Source organism: Oncorhynchus mykiss, chromosome 19, assembly GCF_057628025.1.
Source record: "Oncorhynchus mykiss isolate SJ-2025 chromosome 19, ASM5762802v1, whole genome shotgun sequence".
Taxonomy (NCBI): Eukaryota; Metazoa; Chordata; class Actinopteri; order Salmoniformes; family Salmonidae; genus Oncorhynchus; species Oncorhynchus mykiss.
In genome coordinates, this window is record NC_143040.1 from 3,988,211 (window position 1) to 4,012,500 (window position 24,290).

Here is a 24,290-nt window from a genome sequence, read left to right on the forward strand (position 1 = left end):
CAGGAAGAGGGTTGGAGTGATAACCTACAGGACAGTAGATCTCCAGGAAGAGGATTGGACAGCACTGGACTAGACAATCCAGGTAGTCTGAGAGTTGCTAGAATAGCCGTCTCTGCATCATTCTACTGGGAAAACAACCCACAGCAATATCATCATCATTGAAAGTATCCCCAAAAAGAGCCCTGTTCCCTAATATAGCACACTACTGTTGATCAGAACACCGTGGTGGGCCCTGGTCTAAAGTAGTGTACTATATAGGGAACAGGGCTCTTTTTGGGGATACTTTCAATGATGATGATATTGCAGTGCGTACATAGTACACTACTGTTGATCAGAACACCGTGGTGGGCCCTGGTCTAAAGTTGTGTACTATATAGGGAATAGGGCGTCAATTGAGACGTAACCCCATTTTGTATTTGATAAAGCAGAGGATTGTGTGCAGCGAGAACGAGCGGTTAAATAAATTCCTGTGTTCAGCACGACGATTTAATGAGTGATTTTCCATCAATTACACTGTTTCCATGGTGACCCATTGACACCGCTTCTCTGTGTGTGTGTGTGTGTGTGTGTGTGTGTGTGTGTGTGTGTGTGTGTGTGTGTGTGTGTGTGTGTGTGTGTGTGTGTGTGTGTGTGTGTGTGTGTGTGTGTGTGTGTGTGTGTGTGTGTGTGTGTGTGGCGGGACTCAGTCACTCTCTTCTCCCATAACTAAGCCCGTCTAAGTCTAAAATGAATTTCCTCCAGACTACACAGAAGAGTTGAAGCATCACAATCTTCTTGGCACACTAGTCAAAACTTATTGGACGTATGAAGGAATTAAGGAAATGGGATGAGAAAAGTCCCCTTTAGACAGCTAGGAAACAGCCAGAGTCAACAGCACCCTATTGTCTAGTGTTAAAGGGCCCATAGGGCTCTGGTCTAAAGTAGTGCACTACTTAGGGAATAGGGTGCCATTTGGGATACGAGATTGAGAGCAAGACTAAGGGACAGCAGGCCAGCCAAACCTGCCAGCCAGCCCAACAACCAACCTGCCAGCCAGCCAGCCCAACAACCAACCTGCCAGCCAGCCCAACAATCAACCTGCCAGCCCAACAACCAACCTGCCAGCCAGCCAGCCCAACAACCAACCTGCCAGCCAGCCAGCCCAACAACCAACCTGCCAGCCAGCCAGCCCAACAACCAACCTGCCAGCCAGCCAGCCCAACAACCAACCTGCCAGCCAAACCTGCCAGCCAACCTGCCAGCCTGCCAGCCAGCCAATAAACCTGCCAGCCAAACCAGTCAGCCAATCAACCTGCCAGCCAAACCAGTCAGCCAATCAACCTGCCAGCCAAACCTGCCAGCCAGCCAGCCAAACCAGCCAGCAAAACACTTGAGCCAACATGGAGAGCCGTAAACACTGAGCCGAAATGGTAAACATCTATTTAAAATGGCCATCTGAGAGGGGTTGGTGTTCTTACTGGGTCTGCGCAGCTGCACAGGGTTACCCCTCGCTGCAGTGGTGTTGGTGGAAACTGGCCCACCGTAGGGCTCTGGATGTAGATCCAGCTCCATGTACAGCAGCTCTCTGCCAGCTCTGTTAGCTTTAGCCGCAGGGCTAACGGGGATGTTGACGTAGTTCACACTGGGGTCGGTGTGGTGACGCCTGTCCAGGACTGATGACATCATCATGGCGGAAGCATCCGGAGGAAACTTAAAGAATCTCCCTGGGAGAATGACAGAGTCAGTCAGTCAGACAGACACTCCCTGGGAGAATGACAGAGTCAGACAGACAGACAGACACTCCCTGGGAGAATGACAGAGTCAGTCAGACAGACAGACACTCCCTGGGAGAATGACAGAGTCAGTCAGACAGACAGACACTCCCTGGGAGAATGACAGAGTCAGTCAGACAGACAGACAGACACTCCCTGGGAGACTGACAGAGAGTCAGTCAGTCAGACAGACACTCCCTGGGAGAATGACAGAGAGTCAGTCAGTCAGACAGACACTCCCTGGGAGAATGACAGAGAGTCAGTCAGTCAGACAGACACTCCCTGGGAGAATGACAGAGAGTCAGTCAGTCAGACAGACACTCCCTGGGAGAATGACAGAGTCAGTCAGACAGACAGACACTCCCTGGGAGAATGACAGAGTCAGTCAGACAGACAGACAGACACTCCCTGGGAGACTGAGTCAGTCAGTCAGACAGACACTCCCTGGGAGAATGACAGAGAGTCAGTCAGTCAGACAGACACTCCCTGGGAGAATGACAGAGAGTCAGTCAGTCAGACAGACACTCCCTGGGAGAATGACAGAGAGTCAGTCAGTCAGACAGACACTCCCTGGGAGAAGGACAGAGTCAGTCAGTCAGACAGACACTCCCTGGGAGAATGACAGAGTCAGTCAGTCAGACAGACACTCCCTGGGAGAATGACAGAGAGTCAGTCAGTCAGACAGACACTCCCTGGGAGAATGACAGAGAGTCAGTCAGTCAGACAGACACTCCCTGGGAGAAGGACAGAGTCAGTCAGTCAGACAGACACTCCCTGGGAGAATGACAGAGTCAGTCAGTCTGACAGACACTCCCTGGGAGAATGACAGAGTCAGTCAGTCAGACAGACACTCCCTGGGAGAATGACAGAGTCAGTCAGTCAGACAGACACTCCCTGGGAGAATGACAGAGTCAGTCAGACAGACAGACACTCCCTGGGAGAATGACAGAGTCAGTCAGACAGACAGACAGACACTCCCTGGGAGACTGACAGAGAGTCAGTCAGTCAGACAGACACTCCCTGGGAGAATGACAGAGAGTCAGTCAGTCAGACAGACACTCCCTGGGAGAATGACAGAGAGTCAGTCAGACAGACAGACACTCCCTGGGAGAATGAATGAATGACGGACGGAGTAGAAATACAATGCACAGGTTATCTCAGTGAGGGACAGAGAGGGTGTGTGCTTGTGTGTGTTATAGGAGGCCATAGGTGGAGCTATTTTTTATTTGTGCTTGTTGATTCAGTGAGATGTTTGGTTTCCATAACGGACGGACGGACGGACGGGACCCGACCGAAGTAGTAGTAGTAGTAGTAACAGAATATAATGATGTGAGCAGGACAAAATGTAAAGTGTCCCGCAATGTCAAATGTACATTTAAATAAAGTTTGATTTCATGGATGTAGCGGTATTTGTAACCTACGATTAGTCAACAGTCGTATTTTCAAACCCACATGACGAAGGACGTGTCCACATGAAAAGGCATTTTAAAAAGATAAAACCTTGGAGATCATGTCATGTTGGTAAAAAACAACCAGGATGCATTGCTCTCACCGCCAGAGACTGAGGTCTGTCTGCTTGGCGTCATCGTGCCGGGGGGAAGTGGGGGTGAATAGGAGGGTGAGAGAGGGTGAGAGAGGCCCGCCTCACCCCGCACCACCTCTCTACACTGGGGTGGTGGATCTGAGAAATGTAAGGCAGTAATGAATGTTATCACCAACAAGTTAATGAGTATATACAGGCCATTAGACTAGTTAATGAATATATACAGGTCATTAGACTGGTTAATGAATATATACAGACCATTAGACTGGTTAATGAATATATACAGACCACTAGACAGGTTAATGAATATATACAGATCATTAGACAGGTTAATGAATATATACAGGCCATTAGAGTGGTTAATGAGTATATACAGGTCATTAGACAGGTTAATGAATATATACAGGCCATTAGACTGGTTAATGAATATATACAGACCACTAGACAGGTTAATGAATATATACAGACCATTAGACTGGTTAATGAATATATACAGGCCATTAGACTGGTTAATGAATATATACAGGTCATTAGACTGGTTAATGAATATATACAGACCATTAGACTGGTTAATGAATATATACAGACCACTAGACAGGTTAATGAATATATACAGACCATTAGACAGGTTAATGAGTATACACAGACCATTAGACAGGTTCATGAATATATACAGGCCATTAGACTGGTTAATGAATATATACAGACCATTAGACAGGTTAATGAATATATACAGATCATTAGACTGGTTAATGAATATATACAGGTCATTAGACTGGTTAATGAATATATACAGGCCATTAGACTGGTTAATGAGTATACACAGACCATTAGACTGGTTAATGAATATATACAGGTCATTAGACTGGTTAATGAATATATACAGATCATTAGACTGGTTAATGAATATATACAGATCATTAGACTGGTTAATGAATATATACAGACCACTAGACAGGTTAATGAATATATACAGATCATTAGACAGGTTAATGAGTATACACAGACCATTAGACAGATTAATGAATATATACAGGCCATTAGAGTGGTTAATGAGTATATACAGGTCATTAGACAGGTTAATGAATATATACAGGCCATTAGACTGGTTAATGAATATATACAGACCACTAGACAGGTTAATGAATATATACAGACCATTAGACTGGTTAATGAATATATACAGGCCATTAGACTGGTTAATGAATATATACAGGTCATTAGACTGGTTAATGAATATATACAGACCATTAGACTGGTTAATGAATATATACAGACCACTAGACAGGTTAATGAATATATACAGACCATTAGACAGGTTAATGAGTATACACAGACCATTAGACAGGTTCATGAATATATACAGGCCATTAGACTGGTTAATGAATATATACAGACCATTAGACAGGTTAATGAATATATACAGATCATTAGACTGGTTAATGAATATATACAGGTCATTAGACTGGTTAATGAATATATACAGGCCATTAGACTGGTTAATGAGTATACACAGACCATTAGACTGGTTAATGAATATATACAGATCATTAGACTGGTTAATGAATATATACAGGTCATTAGACTTGTTAATGAATATATACAGATCATTAGACTGGTTAATGAATATATACAGGTCATTAGACTGGTTAATGAATATATACAGATCATTAGACTGGTTAATGAATATATACAGGTCATTAGACTGGTTAATGAATATATACAGGCCATTAGACTGGTTAATGAGTATACACAGACCATTAGACTGGTTAATGAATATATACAGGTCATTAGACTGGTTAATGAATATATACAGACCATTAGACAGGTTCATGAATATATACAGATCATTAGACTGGTTAATGAATATATACAGGTCATTAGACTGGTTAATGAATATATACAGGTCATTAGACTGGTTAATGAATATATACAGACCATTAGACAGGTTCATGAATATATACAGATCATTAGACAGGTTAATGAATATATACAGATCATTAGACTGGTTAATGAATATATACAGGCCATTAGACAGATTAATGAATATATACAGACCATTAGACAGGTTCATGAATATATACAGATCATTAGACTGGTTAATGAATATATACAGGTCATTAGACTGGTTAATGAATATATACAGGTCATTAGACTGGTTAATGAATATATACAGACCATTAGACAGGTTCATGAATATATACAGATCATTAGACAGGTTAATGAATATATACAGGTCATTAGACTGGTTAATGAATATACACAGACCATTAGACTGGTTAATGAATATATACAGGCCATTAGACTGGTTAATGAATATATACAGGTCATTAGACAGATTAATGAATATATACAGGCCATTAGACTGGTTAATGAATATATACAGGTCATTAGACTGGTTAATGAATATACACAGACCATTAGACTGGTTAATGAATATATACAGACCATTAGACTGGTTAATGAATATATACAGGTCATTAGACTGGTTAATGAATATATACAGGTCATTAGACTGGTTAATGAATATATACAGGCCATTAGACAGGTTAATGAATATATACAGACCATTAGACAGGTTCATGAATATATACAGATCATTAGACTGGTTAATGAATATATACAGGTCATTAGACTGGTTAATGAATATATACAGGTCATTAGACTGGTTAATGAATATATACAGACCATTAGACAGGTTCATGAATATATACAGATCATTAGACAGGTTAATGAATATATACAGATCATTAGACTGGTTAATGAATATATACAGGCCATTAGACAGATTAATGAATATATACAGACCATTAGACAGGTTCATGAATATATACAGATCATTAGACTGGTTAATGAATATATACAGGTCATTAGACTGGTTAATGAATATATACAGGTCATTAGACTGGTTAATGAATATATACAGACCATTAGACAGGTTCATGAATATATACAGATCATTAGACAGGTTAATGAATATATACAGGTCATTAGACTGGTTAATGAATATACACAGACCATTAGACTGGTTAATGAATATATACAGGCCATTAGACTGGTTAATGAATATATACAGGTCATTAGACAGATTAATGAATATATACAGGCCATTAGACTGGTTAATGAATATATACAGGTCATTAGACTGGTTAATGAATATACACAGACCATTAGACTGGTTAATGAATATATACAGACCATTAGACTGGTTAATGAATATATACAGGTCATTAGACTGGTTAATGAATATATACAGGTCATTAGACTGGTTAATGAATATATACAGGCCATTAGACAGGTTAATGAATATATACAGGTCATTAGACTGGTTAATGAATATATACAGATCAATAGACTGGTTAATGAATATATACAGGCCACTAGACAGGTTAATGAATATATACAGACCATTAGACTGGTTAATGAATATATACAGGCCATTAGACAGGTTAATGAGTATATACAGACCATTAGACAGGTTATTAGACTGGTTAATGAATATATACAGGCCATTAGACTAGTTAATGAGTATATACAGACCATTAGACAGGTTATTAGACTGGTTAATGAATATATACAGGCCATTAGACAGGTTAATGAATATATACAGGTCATTAGACTGGTTAATGAATATATACAGATCATTAGACTGGTTAATGAATATATACAGGCCATTAGACTGGTTAATGAATATATACAGACCATTAGACTGGTTAATGAATATATACAGACCATTAGACTGGTTAATGAATATATACAGGCCATTAGACTGGTTAATGAATATATACAGGCCATTAGACTGGTTAATGAATATATACAGATCATTAGACTGGTTAATGAATATATACAGGCCATTAGACTGGTTAATGAATATATACAGATCATTAGACTGGTTAATGAATATATACAGGTCATTAGACTGGTTAATGAATATATACAGATCATTAGACTGGTTAATGAATATATACAGACCATTAGACTGGTTAATGAATATATACAGATCATTAGACTGGTTAATGAATATATACAGATCATTAGACTGGTTAATGAATATATACAGATCATTAGACTGGTTAATGAATATATACAGGCCATTAGACTGGTTAATGAATATATACAGACCATTAGACTGGTTAATGAGTATATACAGGTCATTAGACTGGTTAATGAATATATACAGGTCATTAGACTGGTTAATGAATATATACAGGCCATTAGACTGGTTAATGAGTATATACAGGTCATTAGACTGGTTAATGAATATATACAGGTCATTAGACTGGTTAATGAATATATACAGGCCATTAGACTGGTTAATTAATATATACAGGTCATTAGACTGGTTAATGAATATATACAGACCATTAGACTGGTTAATGAATATATACAGGTCATTAGACTGGTTAATGAATATATACAGGCCATTAGACTGGTTAATTAATATATACAGGTCATTAGACTGGTTAATGAGTATATACAGGCCATTAGACTGGTTAATGAATATATACAGGCCATTAGACTGGTTAATGAATATATACAGGCCATTAGACTGGTTAATGAATATATACAGGCCATTAGACTGGTTAATGAATATATACAGATCATTAGACTGGTTAATGAATATATACAGGTCATTAGACTGGTTAATGAATATATACAGGCCATTAGACTGGTTAATGAATATATACAGATCATTAGACTGGTTAATGAATATATACAGATCATTAGACTGGTTAATGAATATATACAGGCCATTAGACTGGTTAATGAATATATACAGGCCATTAGACTGGTTAATGAATATATACAGATCATTAGACTGGTTAATGAATATATACAGATCATTAGACTGGTTAATGAATATATACAGGCCATTAGACTGGTTAATGAATATATACAGATCATTAGACTGGTTAATGAATATATACAGATCATTAGACTGGTTAATGAATATATACAGATCATTAGACTGGTTAATGAATATATACAGGTCATTAGACTGGTTAATGAATATATACAGGCCATTAGACTGGTTAATGAATATATACAGATCATTAGACTGGTTAATGAATATATACAGATCATTAGACTGGTTAATGAATATATACAGATCATTAGACTGGTTAATGAATATATACAGACCATTAGACTGGTTAATGAGTATATACAGGTCATTAGACTGGTTAATGAATATATACAGATCATTAGACTGGTTAATGAATATATACAGATCATTAGACTGGTTAATGAATATATACAGGCCATTAGACAGGTTAATGAGTATATATAATTTAGTTACAATGTTACATGAGAATAATGGTGTAAATACACAGACAGACAGACAGACAGACCAGACCGACAGACAGACAGACGGACGGACGGACGGAGGGAGGGAGGCTGACAGACAGACAGAGGGAGGGAGGCCGACAGACAGACAGACAGACAGACCGACCTGGTGTTGGGGAAAGCCCTGAATGTGAAGGGCTGTTTGTCTAAAATGGAACAGAAAGAGACAATTTTTTAGACAATACATTACATTATACTACAGCACATTATACTACAATACATTATACTACAATACACTATAATACAATACATTATACTAGAATACATTATACTACAGCACATACTAGATTACATTATACTAGAATACATTATAATACAATACATTGTACTACAACACATTATACTAGAATACATTATACTACAGCACATTATACTAGAATACATTATACTACAATACATTATACTAGAATACATTATACTACAATACATTATACTAGAATACATTATAATACAATACATTATACTAGAATACATTATACTACAATACATTATACTACAATACATTACAGTATCCTACAATACAATACATTATACTACAGCACATTATACTACAATATATTACTTGTACTACAATATATTACTTATACTACAATACATTATACTACAACACAATATACTACAGAACATTATCCTACAATACAATACCTTATACTACAATACATTATACTACAACACATTATACTAGAATACATTATACTACAGCAGAATATACTACAGCACATTATACTACAATACAATACATTATACTACAATACATTATACTACAGCACATTATACTACAATACAATACATTATACTACAGCACATTATACTACAATACAATACATTATACTACAATACATTATACTACAGCACATTATACTACAATACAATATACTACAATACAATACATTATACTACAATACATTATACTACAGCACATTATACTACAATACAATACATTATACTACAATACATTATACTACAGCACATTATACTACAATACAATACATTATACTTCAATACAATATACTACAATACATTATACTACAGCACATTATACTACAATACAATACATTATACTACAATACATTATACTACAGCACATTATACTACAATACAATATACTACAATACAATACATTATACTACAATACATTATACTACAGCACATTATACTACAATACAATACATTATATTACAAAACATTATACTACAGCACATTATACTATAATACAACACACACTCTCCCCCTCTCTCTTCTCTCTTTTAAGGAGAGGTTTTCTTCAGGTGATTGTCTGATTTGGTTATTAAAAACCCCACGGCATTGCTCTATTGACAGCACACGGAGTTTGACAAGTTCTCGTTGATGACACACGTGGTGAGGTGTGAGGACTGTTAACCTGATTAGTACGGTGAGGTGTGAGGACTGTTAATCTGATTAGTACGGTGAGGTGTGAGGACTGTTAACCTGATTAGTACGGTGAGGTGTGAGGACTGTTAATCTGATTAGTACGGTGAGGTGTGAGGACTGTTAACCTGATTAGTACGGTGAGGTGTGAGGACTGTTAACCTGATTAGTACGGTGAGGTGTGAGGACTGTTAATCTGATTAGTACGGTGAGGTGTGAGGACTGTTAATCTGATTAGTACGGTGAGGTGTGAGGACTGTTAATCTGATTAGTACGGTGAGGTGTGAGGACTGTTAACCTGATTAGTACGGTGAGGTGTGAGGACTGTTAACCTGATTAGTACGGTGAGGTGTGAGGACTGTTAATCTGATTAGTACGGTGAGGTGTGAGGACTGTTAACCTGATTAGTACGGTGAGGTGTGAGGACTGTTAACCTGATTAGTACGGTGAGGTGTGAGGACTGCTAACCTGATTAGTACGGTGAGGTGTGAGGACTGTTAACCTGATTAGTACGGTGAGGTGTGAGGACTGTTAACCTGATTAGTACGGTGAGGTGTGAGGACTGTTAACCTGATTAGTACGGTGAGGTGTGAGGACTGTTAACCTGATTAGTACGGTGAGGTGTGAGGACTGCTAACCTGATTAGTACGGTGAGGTGTGAGGACTGTTAACCTGATTAGTACGGTGAGGTGTGAGGACTGTTAACCTGATTAGTACGGTGAGGTGTGAGGACTGCTAACCTGATTAGTACGGTGAGGTGTGAGGACTGTTAACCTGATTAGTACGGTGAGGTGTGAGGACTGCTAACCTAATGAGTTCTCAGTGCTCAGCAGACGGGAGGAGGGAACCACACACACTGTGTTCTCCGTTCCAAAACGGAACCCTATTCCCTATAAAGTGCACTACTTCCAACCAGGACAATAGGTACTATATAGGGAATAAGGGGGCGTTTTGGGACACGAAGGAGCTGTTTGGTCAGAGGCGCATTGGGGATGGTTAAAGATGTGAAAAGAAAAGGCAAGGAAATAAATTGTAAGATGTTGTTGTTGTTGTTGTTGTTGTTGGAACAATAAATGATCGTTAATATGGCTAAAATGGTGGGTGAATATTTCACACTTCCTCGCTCACAGCAGAGATGAAAGAGGAGCCCTTTCAAAAACATAATAATAATAATAATAATAATAATAATAATAATAATAATAATAATAATAATAATAATAATAATAATAATAATAATAATAATAATAATAATAATAATAATAATAATAATAATAATAATAATAAACTCCACTTAGCAGCAGCTTTTATTCACAGCAACTGACAGTCAAGCTGGATATATTTTACATATGGCTGGCCCCGGGAATCGAACCCACAACCCTGGTGTTGCAAGCTCTACACAAACTGATCCATACAGGATAACTATTAATACACTGACTACACCAAGCTGACTACACCAAGCTGACTACACCAAGCTCTACCAACTGATCCATAGAGGACAACTACTAACATGCTGACTACACCAAGCTGACTACACCAAACTGACTACACCAAGCTGACTACACCAAGCTCTACCAACTGATCCATACAGGACAACTACTAACAGACTGACTACACCAAGCTGACTACACCAAGCTGACTACACCAAGCTGACTACACCAAGCTCTACCAACTGAACCATACAGGACAACTACTAACATACTGACTACACCAAGCTGACTACACCAAGCTGACTACACCAAGCTCTACCAACTGATCCATAGAGGACAACTACTAACATACTGACTACACCAAGCTGACTACACCAAGCTGACTACACCAAGCTGACTACACCAAGCTCTACCAACTGAACCATACAGGACAACTACTAACATACTGACTACATCAAGCTGACTACACCAAGCTCTACCAACTGATCCAAACAGGACAACTACTAAAATACTGACTACACCAAGCTGACTACACCAAGCTGACTACACCAAGCTGACTACACCAAGCTCTACCAACTGAACCATACAGGACAACTACTAACATACTGACTACATCAAGCTGACTACACCAAGCTCTACCAACTGATCCATACAGGACAACTACTAACATACTGACTACACCAAGGTGACTACACCAAACTGACTACACCAAGCTCTACCAACTGATCCATACAGGACAACTACTAACATACTGACTACACCAAGCTCTACCAACTGAACCATACAGGACAACTACTAACATACTGACTACACCAAGCTCTACCAACTGAACCATACAGGACAACTACTAACATACTGACTACACCAAGCTGACTACACCAAGGTGACTACACCAAGCTCTACAAACTGAACCATACAGGACAACTACTAACATACTGACTACACCAAGCTGACTACACCAAACTGACTACACCAAGCTCTACCAACTGATCCATACAGGACAACTACTAACATACTGACTACACCAAGCTGACTACACCAAGCTGACTACACCAAGCTCTACCAACTGATCCATACAGGACAACTACTAACATACTGACTACACCAAGGTGACTACACCAAGCTCTACAAACTGAACCATACAGGACAACTACTAACATACTGACTACACCAAGCTGACTACACCAAACTGACTACACCAAGCTCTACCAACTGATCCATACAGGACAACTACTAACATACTGACTACACCAAGCTGACTACACCAAGCTGACTACACCAAGCTCTACCAGCTGAACCATACAGGACAACTACTAACATACTGACTACACCAAGCTGACTACACCAAGCTCTACCAACTGAACCATACAGGACAACTACTAACATACTGACTACACCAAGCTGACTACACCAAGCTGACTACACCAAGCTCTACCAACTGATCCATACAGGACAACTACTAACATACTGACTACACCAAGCTGACTACACCAAGCTCTACCAACTGATCCATACAGGACAACTACTAACATACTGACTACACCAAGCTGACTAAACCAAGCTGACTACACTAAACTGACTACACCAAGCTCTACCAACTGACCCATACAGGACAACTACTAACATACTGACTACACCAAGCTCTACCAACTGAACCATACAGGACAACTACTAACATACTGACTACACCAAGCTGACTACACCAAGCTGACTACACTAAACTGACTACACCAAGCTCTACCAACTGACCCATACAGGACAACTACTAACATACTGACTACACCAAGCTCTACCAACTGAACCATACAGGACAACTACTAACCTACTGACTACACCAAGCTGACTACACCAAGCTCTACCAACTGAACCATACAGGACAACTACTAACCTACTGACTACACCAAGCTGACTACACCAAGCTCTACCAACTGAACCATACAGGACAACTACTAACCTACTGACTATACCAAGCTGACTACACCAAGCTGACTACACCAAGCTCTACCAACTGAACCATACAGGACAACTACTAACCTACTGACTACACCAAGCTGACTACACCAAGCTGACTACACCAAGCTCTACCAACTGAACCATACAGGACAACTACTAACCTACTGACTACACCAAGCTGACTACACCAAGCTGACTACACCAAGCTGACTACACCAAGCTCTACCAACTGAACCATACAGGACAACTACTAACCTACTGACTACACCAAGCTGACTACACCAAGCTGACTACACCAAGCTGACTACACCAAGCTCTACCAACTGAACCATACAGGACAACTACTAACACACTGACGTACACATACATGTTATTCAATCATTGCACCCGCACCGTTCGCTGCGTAGCCTGATGCTAAATTAGAACTTGGTTCTACTTGTGATGCTTGACGCGCTGCAAGTCCCGCCTCTCCCAACTCCTCATTGGTTTAGAGGAGCATATACCCACGTGGGTGATTGGAAGATGAGCTGAGGTCCACACTCCAGTCCAGTTGGTGGTGGTAACGCACCTTTAAAGTTGGTTGCCAACCCGCCATATAAAATCCACAGAAGAAGAAAACTCAACTAGGAGAGATTACTAGAAAATAACTACGCTGAACAAAAATATCAACGCAACATGAAAAGTGTTGTTCCCATGTTTCATGAGCTGAAATAAAAAGATCCCTACAATGAAATGTCCCATACGCACAAAAAAGCTTTTTTCTCTCAAATTCTGTGCAAAAATATGTTTTCATCCCTGTTAAGTGAGCATTTCTCCTTTGCCAAGATAATCCATCCACCTGACAGGTGTGGCATGTCAAGAACATGATTAAACAGCATGATCCATTACACAGGTGAACCTTGTACTGGGGGGGACAATAAAAGGGCCACTCTAAAATGTGCAGTTTTGTCACACAATACAATGCTACATATATCTCAGGTTTTGAGGGAGTAATTGACATGCTGACTGCAGAAATGTCTACCCGAGCTGTTGCCAAAGAATTCACTGTTAATTTCTCTACCATAAGCCGTCTCCAATTTGACATTACGTCCAACCGGCCTCACAACGTCAGACTAGCCCAGGATCTCCACAACCGTCTGGAGGGGGGGGGGGGGGATATATCTGTATGTAATAAAGCCCTTTTCTGGGGCCTGACTTCCCAGTGGTGGTGCCCCCCCCCTGCCCAGTCATGTGAAATCTATTTATTTAAATGGGCTGATTTCCTCACATGAACAGTAACTCAGTAGATATGTTGCGTTTATATTTGTGTTCGGTGTAGGTTTCCCCTGTTCCCCTGAGTAGAGAACACACCATTTTCTGTGACTCAAAAATGGGTCCAAATTCTACAAAGATCTATATAATAAAAATGACATTTCAGGTAAAATAACAACACAATGTTTATATCCCAGGACAAGTTAGCTAGCAACAGCGAGCTAGTAAGCTAGCTAGATAAATGTCCATGGAATGTTTATATCCCAGGACAAGTTAGCTAGCAACAGCGAGCTAGTAAGCTAGCTAGCTAAATGTCCATGGAATGTTTATATGGTGTTTCGATCTGTCCCCAAATTAATATAGTTGGTTTTGATACATCTACCCTGCATTTCCTGATCGAGTCTGCTGTGGATGGACAAACTCAACACGGCACACGGGTGTGGCCGGTGTAGTCAGCACGGGGCGGCAGGGTAGCCTAGTGGTTAGAGCGTTGGACTAGTAACCGAAAGGTTGCAAGTTCAAATCCCCGAGCTGACAAGGTACAAATCTGTCGTTCTGCCCCGGTACAAGGCAGTTAACACACTGTTCCTAGACCGTCATTGACAATAAGACTTTGTTCTTAACTGACTTGCCTGGTTAAATAAAGGTAAAATAAATGCTAGGTATTAGTTAAAAGTTGGCAAAAAAAACTAAAAGTATCTTTGTCAATAAGCACTACCACACAACGGATCATCTTACCTGCGTAACATGTCTCTTTCTAGCTGAGAACCATTGCTCATGGGTAATGTAGTTGTGATCTACACAGGGATGATGACTCTGGATGGGTGGAGAAACAGATGAGGGAGGCGGGGTTAAACAACAGCCATGGTGGTCAACAGACATGGGTTCAAATACTATTCGAAATACTTGATCCGTGTTTGCTTAAGTTGCGCCTGGCATAATGGACCAATGGGATAGTCCCAAAACGGCAGACACCACACATTAGGCACTCCAGGCAAACAATCAAAGTATTTGAAAGATTTCAAATAGAATTTGAACCCGGTCTGGTCATGTGATGAAATAGACACATATTCACAGCCAGACAAACAGAACAGGGAGGTGAAGAGGGAGTTTTGGTGAGGACAGACAAAGTCAGCGGTTCAGAGGGTTGAGGACATTACGTCTTCAGACACAGGAGGGATGCTGCATCTCTTTCGGGAGGGTTTTGATCAGAACAACATGTTTTATTGTTTTCATTCTGGCCGTTATCCTCCAGGTGTTAGCTAAGACTGTCTCTCTCCCTCTCCTTTTCACTCTCTCCCTGTCTCCTTTTCTCCCTCTCCATCCTTCTTCTACTCTTTCTCCTTCCTCTCTCTCTCTCTCCTCCCTCTCTCCATTATCTCTCAACTCTCTCTCTTCCTACTAAACAGAACAAAATAAACTTTGCTCAGGCCTCGGACCTAAATTAATCCAGATGGCTGTATCTGCAGAAAGTTCAGGTTGATAATGACCGACCCTGGCCTTGACCCTACTCCTGTCTGGTAACAACTTGTTCCATTTAATTGACAGGAACATTGAATCTCTTCATTCTGTCTGAGTGATTTTTAAAGGGGGAATCTGGGATTCAAAATATCCCACATTGGCAATAAAGTGGTCAGTATATATATATATATCATTCATTTAAATGTTTAAATGTTCAATCCCAGAATGCCCCTTTAAGGGGTTGTTTGTATGCAGACGGTGGTTCTGTGACGTATCCCTGACAGAAATAGTTAAACATAACACTGTGCTACGCTAGTTAAACAACATATCACTGTGCTACGCTAGTTAAACAACATATCACTGTGCTACGCTAGTTAAACAACATAACACTGTGCTACGCTAGTTAAACAACATATCACTGTGCTACGCTAGTTAAACAACATATCACTGTGCTACGCTAGTTAAACAACATATCACTGTGCTACGCTAGTTAAACATCATATCACTGTGCTACGCTAGTTAAACAACATATCACTGTGCTGCGCTAGTTAAACAACATATCACTGTGCTACGCTAGTTAAACAACATATCACTGTGCTACGCTAGTTAAACAACATATTACTGTGCTACGCTAGTTACACAACATATCACTGTGCTGCGCTAGTTAAACAACATATCACTGTGCTACGCTAGTTAAACAACATATCACTGTGCTGCGCTAGTTAAACAACATATCACTGTGCTGCGCTAGTTAAACAACATATCACTGTGCTACGCTAGTTAAACAACATATCACTGTGCTACGCTAGTTAAACAACATATCACTGTGCTACGCTAGTTAAACAACATATTACTGTGCTACGCTAGTTAAACAACATATCACTGTGCTACGCTAGTTAAACAACATATCACTGTGCTACGCTAGTTAAACAAGCCTTAAACACTGCTGAGCAACAGCCTGTTTAACTCCAGTTTATCAGGCCTCGTCGTGATCATGTTACTTGGGAGTAACAGGTTTGTATGTGTGTGGACTGCCAACAATGTATTAGTCTTGTTTGAGTGCTTTGGGCTGGTACTGTGGGCGTGTACAGCGACTCGAAAGCAGACTGCTAGTTGTGGGATTGTGATGACAGGGACAGCAGGCGTTTGCATGGACTGGCTGTATGGGAAACAGTGATTGTGATAACCAATAAGATGGACACACACACACAAACACACATGGACGGACACACACAGAGGGGCGGCAGGTAGCCTGGTGGTTAGAGGAGGCAGGTAGCCTGGTGGTTAGAGGAGGCAGGTGGCCTAGTGGTTAGAGGAGGCAGGTAGCCTAGTGGTTAGAGGAGGCAGGTAGCCTAGTGGTTAGAGGAGGCAGGTAGCCTAGTGGTTAGAGGAGGCAGGTAGTCTAGTGGTTAGAGGAGGCAGGTGGCCTAGTGGTTAGAGGAGGCAGGTAGTCTAGTGGTTAGAGGAGGCAGGTAGCCTAGTGGTTAGAGGAGGCAGGTGGCCTAGTGGTTAGAGGAGGCAGGTAGCCTAGTGGTTAGAGGAGGCAGGTAGTCTAGTGGTTAGAGGAGGCAGGTAGCCTAGTGGTTAGAGGAGGCAGGTAGCCTAGTGGTTAGAGGAGGCAGGTAGCCTAGTGGTTAGAGGAGGCAGGTAGCCTAGTGGTTAGAGGAGGCAGGTAGCCTAGTGGTTAGAGTGTTGGACTAGTAACCGAAAGGTTGCTCGATCAAATCCCCGAGCTGACAAGGTAAAAAAAAATCTGTCGTTCTGTCCCTGAACAAGGCAACTAAACCCAATGTTCCCCGGTAGGCCGTCATTGTAAATAAGAATTTGTTCTTAACCGACTTGCCTTGTTAAAATAAAAGGTTAAAAATTAATAAAAAACACAGAATAAATTAACAGTCAGACATGGAGTCCAAATGAAGCCTAGGAATCCATTAGTACTAATAACTATTAGGTGTCCAGAGTTGTATTACCTGGGTCCCTCCACACACTGGACAGCCTGGTAACAGCAGAGGTCTGGGTGTGAGCCGAGCGGACATGATGCTGCACCGATCACCACTGTCCACAGGGGGCGCTCTCTCACTGCTCCAGGACAGGAGCCTTTCTACGGGGGCCTGCCTCGGGGTCTCTACCCACTGGAGAGAGGCCTCAGTGGGGGTGGAAGGAAGGGAAGGACACTCATGCCCCTGGATCTGTCCTTGATCTCCATCCCCATCGAGCCGCCTGTCCCTGCCCAGTTTGGATGCTCCTACCTGGGGTGGAGGATCCTTGAAGGCCAGGGTGTGCAGGAGGTTCCTGGGGCTGTCGTACTGTAGTCTGAGAAGGCTGGGTGCCTGGTACTCCTCACGCTGCCACCGGGGGGCGCCAGAGCTACAACCACTAGTCCTGGAGGATGAGGAGCAAGACGGGAGGCAGGAGCAGGGAGTAGGGGGGGGGAGAGGGCCGGGCTCAGGGGTCCTTAAGGACAGAGGAGGAGGTGGAGGAGGTAGAATGGGTGGAGGAAGAAGAGGTAGAGAGGGAGGAGGGGGAGGTAGAGAAAGAGGAGGCAGAGAGAGAAGAGGGGTAGGTAGACTAAGGACAGACCCAAACTCCTCCCCTCCTCCTTGACTGGCTGTGTCCAGGCTGCCCGTACAGGAAGAGAAGCTCCCAGAGTAAGACGATTGGCTGCTGGCCGTGGCGACGCCTATCCCGCTGTCCAACGAGCTTTGGCGCCCGCTGTCGTGGAGACTGCGAAGGTGGGAAGGCGGTTTGAAAGGAGTGCGGTTCATGACAGCGTTATAGAGATCCTCGTCCAGATTGGTCGAGGACCTCGCAGTGGGAGGTGCCGACAGGGTCTCGGTTGAGGAAGTGAGGCGTTTTGGCTCTGGCCATAAAGGGAAGTGGTTTCCGTAGCTGGCGTCTGATTGGCTGGAAGAGGAGGAAGAGATACTGCTGCGGTCGTCCCCGGCAACGGAGGTGCTGTAACTGGAGGTGGAGGCTGGGGAAGACATTATTGATTAACTGACTGATTGATTGATCAAAGGTCAATTGAGTAAAGGTCAAATGATTTAAGTGAACTGATTGATGATTGATTGATAAAACGGTGAACTACGCCGTTTATTGATGGTTCAAATACAGTCAGGAGATGAAGTGAAAACTGGGATTATTGATTGGTGGATTGCGGTATTGATTGATTACCTGTACTGCTCTGTCTACTGCTGTGGGACAGCATGCTGAGTCTTCTCTCTAGATCCGATGTTTCATGGTTGATCCTCTCCTCTGAGGAGGACCGGCTAGCACTGGGATCTATACACGCACGCACGCACGCACGCACACACACACACACACACACACACACACACACACACACACACACGGAACAGAGTAATATATCCACAGCTTTATCTACTGGGTCTATAATGAACACAGGTACTGAAACCATGGGCTCTATAACGAACACAGGTACTGAAACCATGGGCTCTATAATGAACACAGGTACTGAAACCACGGGCTCTATAATGAACACAGGTACTGAAACCACGGGCTCTATAATGAACACAGGTACTGAAACCACGGGCTCTATAATGAACACAGGTACTGAAACCATGGGCTCTATAACGAACACAGGTACTGAAACCACGGGCTCTATAACGAACACAGGTACTGAAACCACGGGCTCTATAATGAACACAGGTACTGAAACCACGGGCTCTATAACGAACACAGGTACTGAAACCACGGGCTCTATAACGAACACAGGTACTGAAACCACGGGCTCTATAATGAACACAGGTACTGAAACCACGGGCTCTATAACGAACACAGGTACTGAAACCACGGGCTCTATAACGAACACAGGTACTGAAACCACGGGCTCTATAACGAACACAGGTACTGAAACCACGGGCTCTATAACGAACACAGGTACTGAAACCACGGGCTCTATAACGAACACAGGTACTGAAACCACGGGCTCTATAACGAACACAGGTACTGAAACCATGGGCTCTATAACGAACACAGGTACTGAAACCATGGGCTCTATAACGAACACAGGTACTGAAACCACGGGCTCTATAATGAACACAGGTACTGAAACCATGGGCTCTATAACGAACACAGGTACTGAAACCATGGGCTCTATAACGAACACAGGTACTGAAACCATGGGCTCTATAACGAACACAGGTACTGAAACCATGGGCTCTATAATGAACACAGGTACTGAAACCACGGGCTCTATAACGAACACAGGTACTGAAACCACGGGCTCTATAACGAACACAGGTACTGAAACCACGGGCTCTATAACGAACACAGGTACTGAAACCATGGGCTCTATAACGAACACAGGTACTGAAACCACGGGCTCTATAACGAACACAGGTACTGAAACCATGGGCTCTATAACGAACACAGGTACTGAAACCACGGGCTCTATAACGAACACAGGTACTGAAACCACGGGCTCTATAACGAACACAGGTACTGAAACCACGGGCTCTATAACGAACACAGGTACTGAAACCACGGGCTCTATAACGAACACAGGTACTGAAACCACGGGCTCTATAACGAACACAGGTACTGAAACCACGGGCTCTATAACGAACACAGGTACTGAAACCACGGGCTCTATAATGAACACAGGTACTGAAACCACGGGCTCTATAACGAACACAGGTACTGAAACCACGGGCTCAATAACGAACACAGGTACTGAAACCACGGGCTCTATAACGAACACAGGTACTGAAACCACGGGCTCTATAATGAACACAAGTACTGAAACCACGGGCTCTATAACGAACACAGGTACTGAAACCACGGGCTCTATAATGAACACAAGTACTGAAACCATGGGCTCTATAACGAACACAGGTACTGAAACCACGGGCTCTATAATGAACACAGGTACTGAAACCATGGGCTCTATAACGAACACAGGTACTGAAACCATGGGCTCTATAACGAACACAGGTACTGAAACCACGGGCTCTATAACGAACACAGGTACTGAAACCATGGGCTCTATAATGAACACAGGTACTGAAACCATAGGCTCTATAACGAACACAGGTACTGAAACCATGGGCTCTATAACGAACACAGGTACTGAAACCACGGGCTCTATAATGAACACAAGTACTGAAACCACGGGCTCTATAACGAACACAGGTACTGAAACCACGGGCTCTATAACGAACACAGGTACTGAAACCACGGGCTCTATAACGAACACAGGTACTGAAACCATGGGCTCTATAATGAACACAGGTACTGAAACCATGGGCTCTATAATGAACACAGGTACTGAAACCACGGGCTCTATAATGAACACAGGTACTGAAACCATGGGCTCTATAATGAACACAGGTACTGAAACCACGGGCTCTATAATGAACACAGGTACTGAAACCATGGGCTCTATAACGAACACAGGTACTGAAACCACGGGCTCTATAATGAACACAGGTACTGAAACCATGGGCTCTATAACGAACACAGGTACTGAAACCATGGGCTCTATAATGAACACAGGTACTGAAACCACGGGCTCTATAATGAACACAGGTACTGAAACCATGGGCTCTATAATGAACACAGGTACTGAAACCACGGGCTCTATAACGAACACAGGTACTGAAACCATGGGCTCTATAATGAACACAGGTACTGAAACCATGGGCTCTATAATGAACACAGGTACTGAAACCATGGGCTCTATAACGAACACAGGTACTGAAACCATGGGCTCTATAACGAACACAGGTACTGAAACCATGGGCTCTATAACGAACACAGGTACTGAAACCATGGGCTCTATAACGAACACAGGTACTGAAACCACGGGCTCTATAATGAACACAGGTACTGAAACCATGGGCTCTATAACGAACACAGGTACTGAAACCATGGGCTCTATAATGAACACAGGTACTGAAACCATGGGCTCTATAACGAACACAGGTACTGAAACCATGGGCTCTATAATGAACACAGGTACTGAAACAATGGTCTCTATAATGAACACAGGTACTGAAACCATGGGCTCTATAACGAACACAGGTACTGAAACCATGGGCTCTATAATGAACACAGGTACTGAAACAATGGTCTCTATAATGAACACAGGTACTGAAACCATGGGCTCTATAACGAACACAGGTACTGAAACCATGGGCTCTATAATGAACACAGGTACTGAAACCATGGGCTCTATAACGAACACAGGTACTGAAACCACGGGCTCTATAATGAACACAGGTACTGAAACCACGGTCTCTATAACGAACACAGGTACTGAAACCATAGTCTCTATAATGAACACAGGTACTGAAACAATGGTCTCTATAATGAACACAGGTACTGAAACCACGGTCTCTATAACGAACACAGGTACTGAAACCACAGGCTCTATAATGACAACAGGTACTGAAACCACGGGCTCTATAACGAACACAGGCTGAGTTAGCAACCAAAGTGAGGGGGAGGCAGGCTGAGTTAGCTACCAAAGTGATGGGGAGGCAGGCTGAGTTAGCTACCAAAGTGATGGGGAGGCAGGCTGAGTTAGCTACCAAAGTGATGGGGAGGCAGGCTGAGTTAGCAACCAAAGTGAGGGGGAGGCAGGCTGAGTTAACTACCAAAGTGATGGGGAGGCAGGCTGAGTTAGCTACCAAAGGAAGGGGGAGGCAGGCTGAGTTAACTACCAAAGTGATGGGGAGGCAGGCTGAGTTAACTACCAAAGGAAGGGGGAGGCAGGCTGAGTTAACTACCAAAGTGAGGGGGAGGCAGGCTGAGTTAACTACCAAAGGGAGGGGGGAGGCAGGCTGAGTTAGCTACCAAAGTGAGGGGGAGGCAGGCTGAGTTAACTACCAAAGAGAGGGGGAGGCAGGCTGAGTTAGCTACCAAAGTGATGGGGAGGCAGGCTGAGTTAACTACCAAAGTAATGGGGAGGCAGGCTGAGTTAACTACCAAAGTGAGGGGGAGGCAGGCTGAGTTAGCTACCAAAGTGATGGGGAGGCAGGCTGAGTTAACTACCAAAGGGATGGGGAGGCAGGCTGAGTTAGCTACCAAAGAGAGGGGGAGGCAGGCTGAGTTAGCTACCAAAGTGATGGGGAGGCAGGCTGAGTTAGCTACCAAAGTGAGGGGGAAGCAGGCTGAGTTAGCAACCAAAGTGAGGGGGAGGCAGGCTGAGTTAGCTACCAAAGTGATGGGGAGGCAGGCTGAGTTAACTACCAAAGTGAGGGGGAGGCAGGCTGAGTTAACTACCAAAGTGATGGGGAGGCAGGCTGAGTTAACTACCAAAGTGATGGGGAGGCAGGCTGAGTTAACTACCAAAGTGATGGGGAGGCAGGCTGAGTTAGCTACCAAAGTGATGGGGAGGCAGGCTGAGTTAGCTACCAAAGTGAGGGGGAGGCAGGCTGAGTTAGCTACCAAAGTGATGGGGAGGCAGGCTGAGTTAACTACCAAAGGGATGGGGAGGGGGCAGATTTAACTCCCGCTTCCTACCCTTTAAGTTGGCATTGTATCCCCTCTCTCTTCTCCTCCCTTCCCTCCTCTTTCACCCGATCCTCTCCTCCACCTCCCTCCCCCCACTCTCCCTCCCCTCTCCCACCTACTCTACCCTCTATCCTCCAATCCACTCCTCTCTTCCACTCTCTCCTCTCCTAAAACTAAGTCCTCCTATCTGTGACCTCCACCTGCTCTCCCCTATCCCTTCCCCTCTCCCTCCCCTCCCCTCTTCCTCCCCCTCTCCCAGTTACACTCAGCGTCTAGCAGCTCTCTGTCTCTCTGATTCAGTGAAAAACCCTGCCAATTCACACACCTTCACAGGGAGGGGAGGTGTGTGTCCGTGTGAAAAACACTGCCAAAGGCTGGGACATTTACAAGATGTACATGACAGCTGTGTGTGTGTGTGTGTGTGTGTGTGTGTGTGTGTGTGTGTGTGTGTGTGTGTGTGTGTGTGTGTGTGAGCACATTTACAGAGAGGTGTATATGAGTGTATGTCTGCCTGTCTGTGAGTTAGTGTGTGTGTGTTTATGTCTAAGAGTGAGTGTGAGTGAGAATGTGTGTCTGTGTGTTATGTGTAAGAGTGTGTGTGTGTGTGTGTGTGTACACTATGTCCCGTATGTATGTGTGTGAGAATGCAAGATGGGGTGGAGGGGGTGTCAAGTATCTACCCCCTGTCAC

The 24,290-nt window shown here is 42.7% G+C and overlaps 1 protein-coding gene across 5 annotated transcripts in view; it reads right to left on the bottom strand.

The window, feature by feature from the left end:
- The window catches only part of LOC110532970 (protein Dok-7), a 109,724-nt gene that overhangs the window by 45,198 nt on the left and 40,236 nt on the right, over positions 1-24,290 (bottom strand). For 2 of the 5 annotated variants that reach the window (XM_090209879.1, XM_090209883.1), the window contains exons 6-11: positions 19,296-19,403; positions 18,092-19,095; positions 15,399-15,476; positions 8,747-8,786; positions 3,304-3,432; positions 1,458-1,703 (exon numbers count right to left, since the gene is read on the bottom strand). In XM_090209879.1, coding sequence (XP_090066005.1) covers positions 1,458-1,703; positions 3,304-3,432; positions 8,747-8,786; positions 15,399-15,476; positions 18,092-19,095; positions 19,296-19,403 — 1,605 coding nt within the window. The remainder of the gene's footprint in view (positions 1-1,457; positions 1,704-3,303; positions 3,433-8,746; positions 8,787-15,398; positions 15,477-18,091; positions 19,096-19,295; positions 19,404-24,290) is intronic. The other 3 variants (XM_090209882.1, XM_090209881.1, XM_090209878.1) reach the window with 2 other exon arrangements.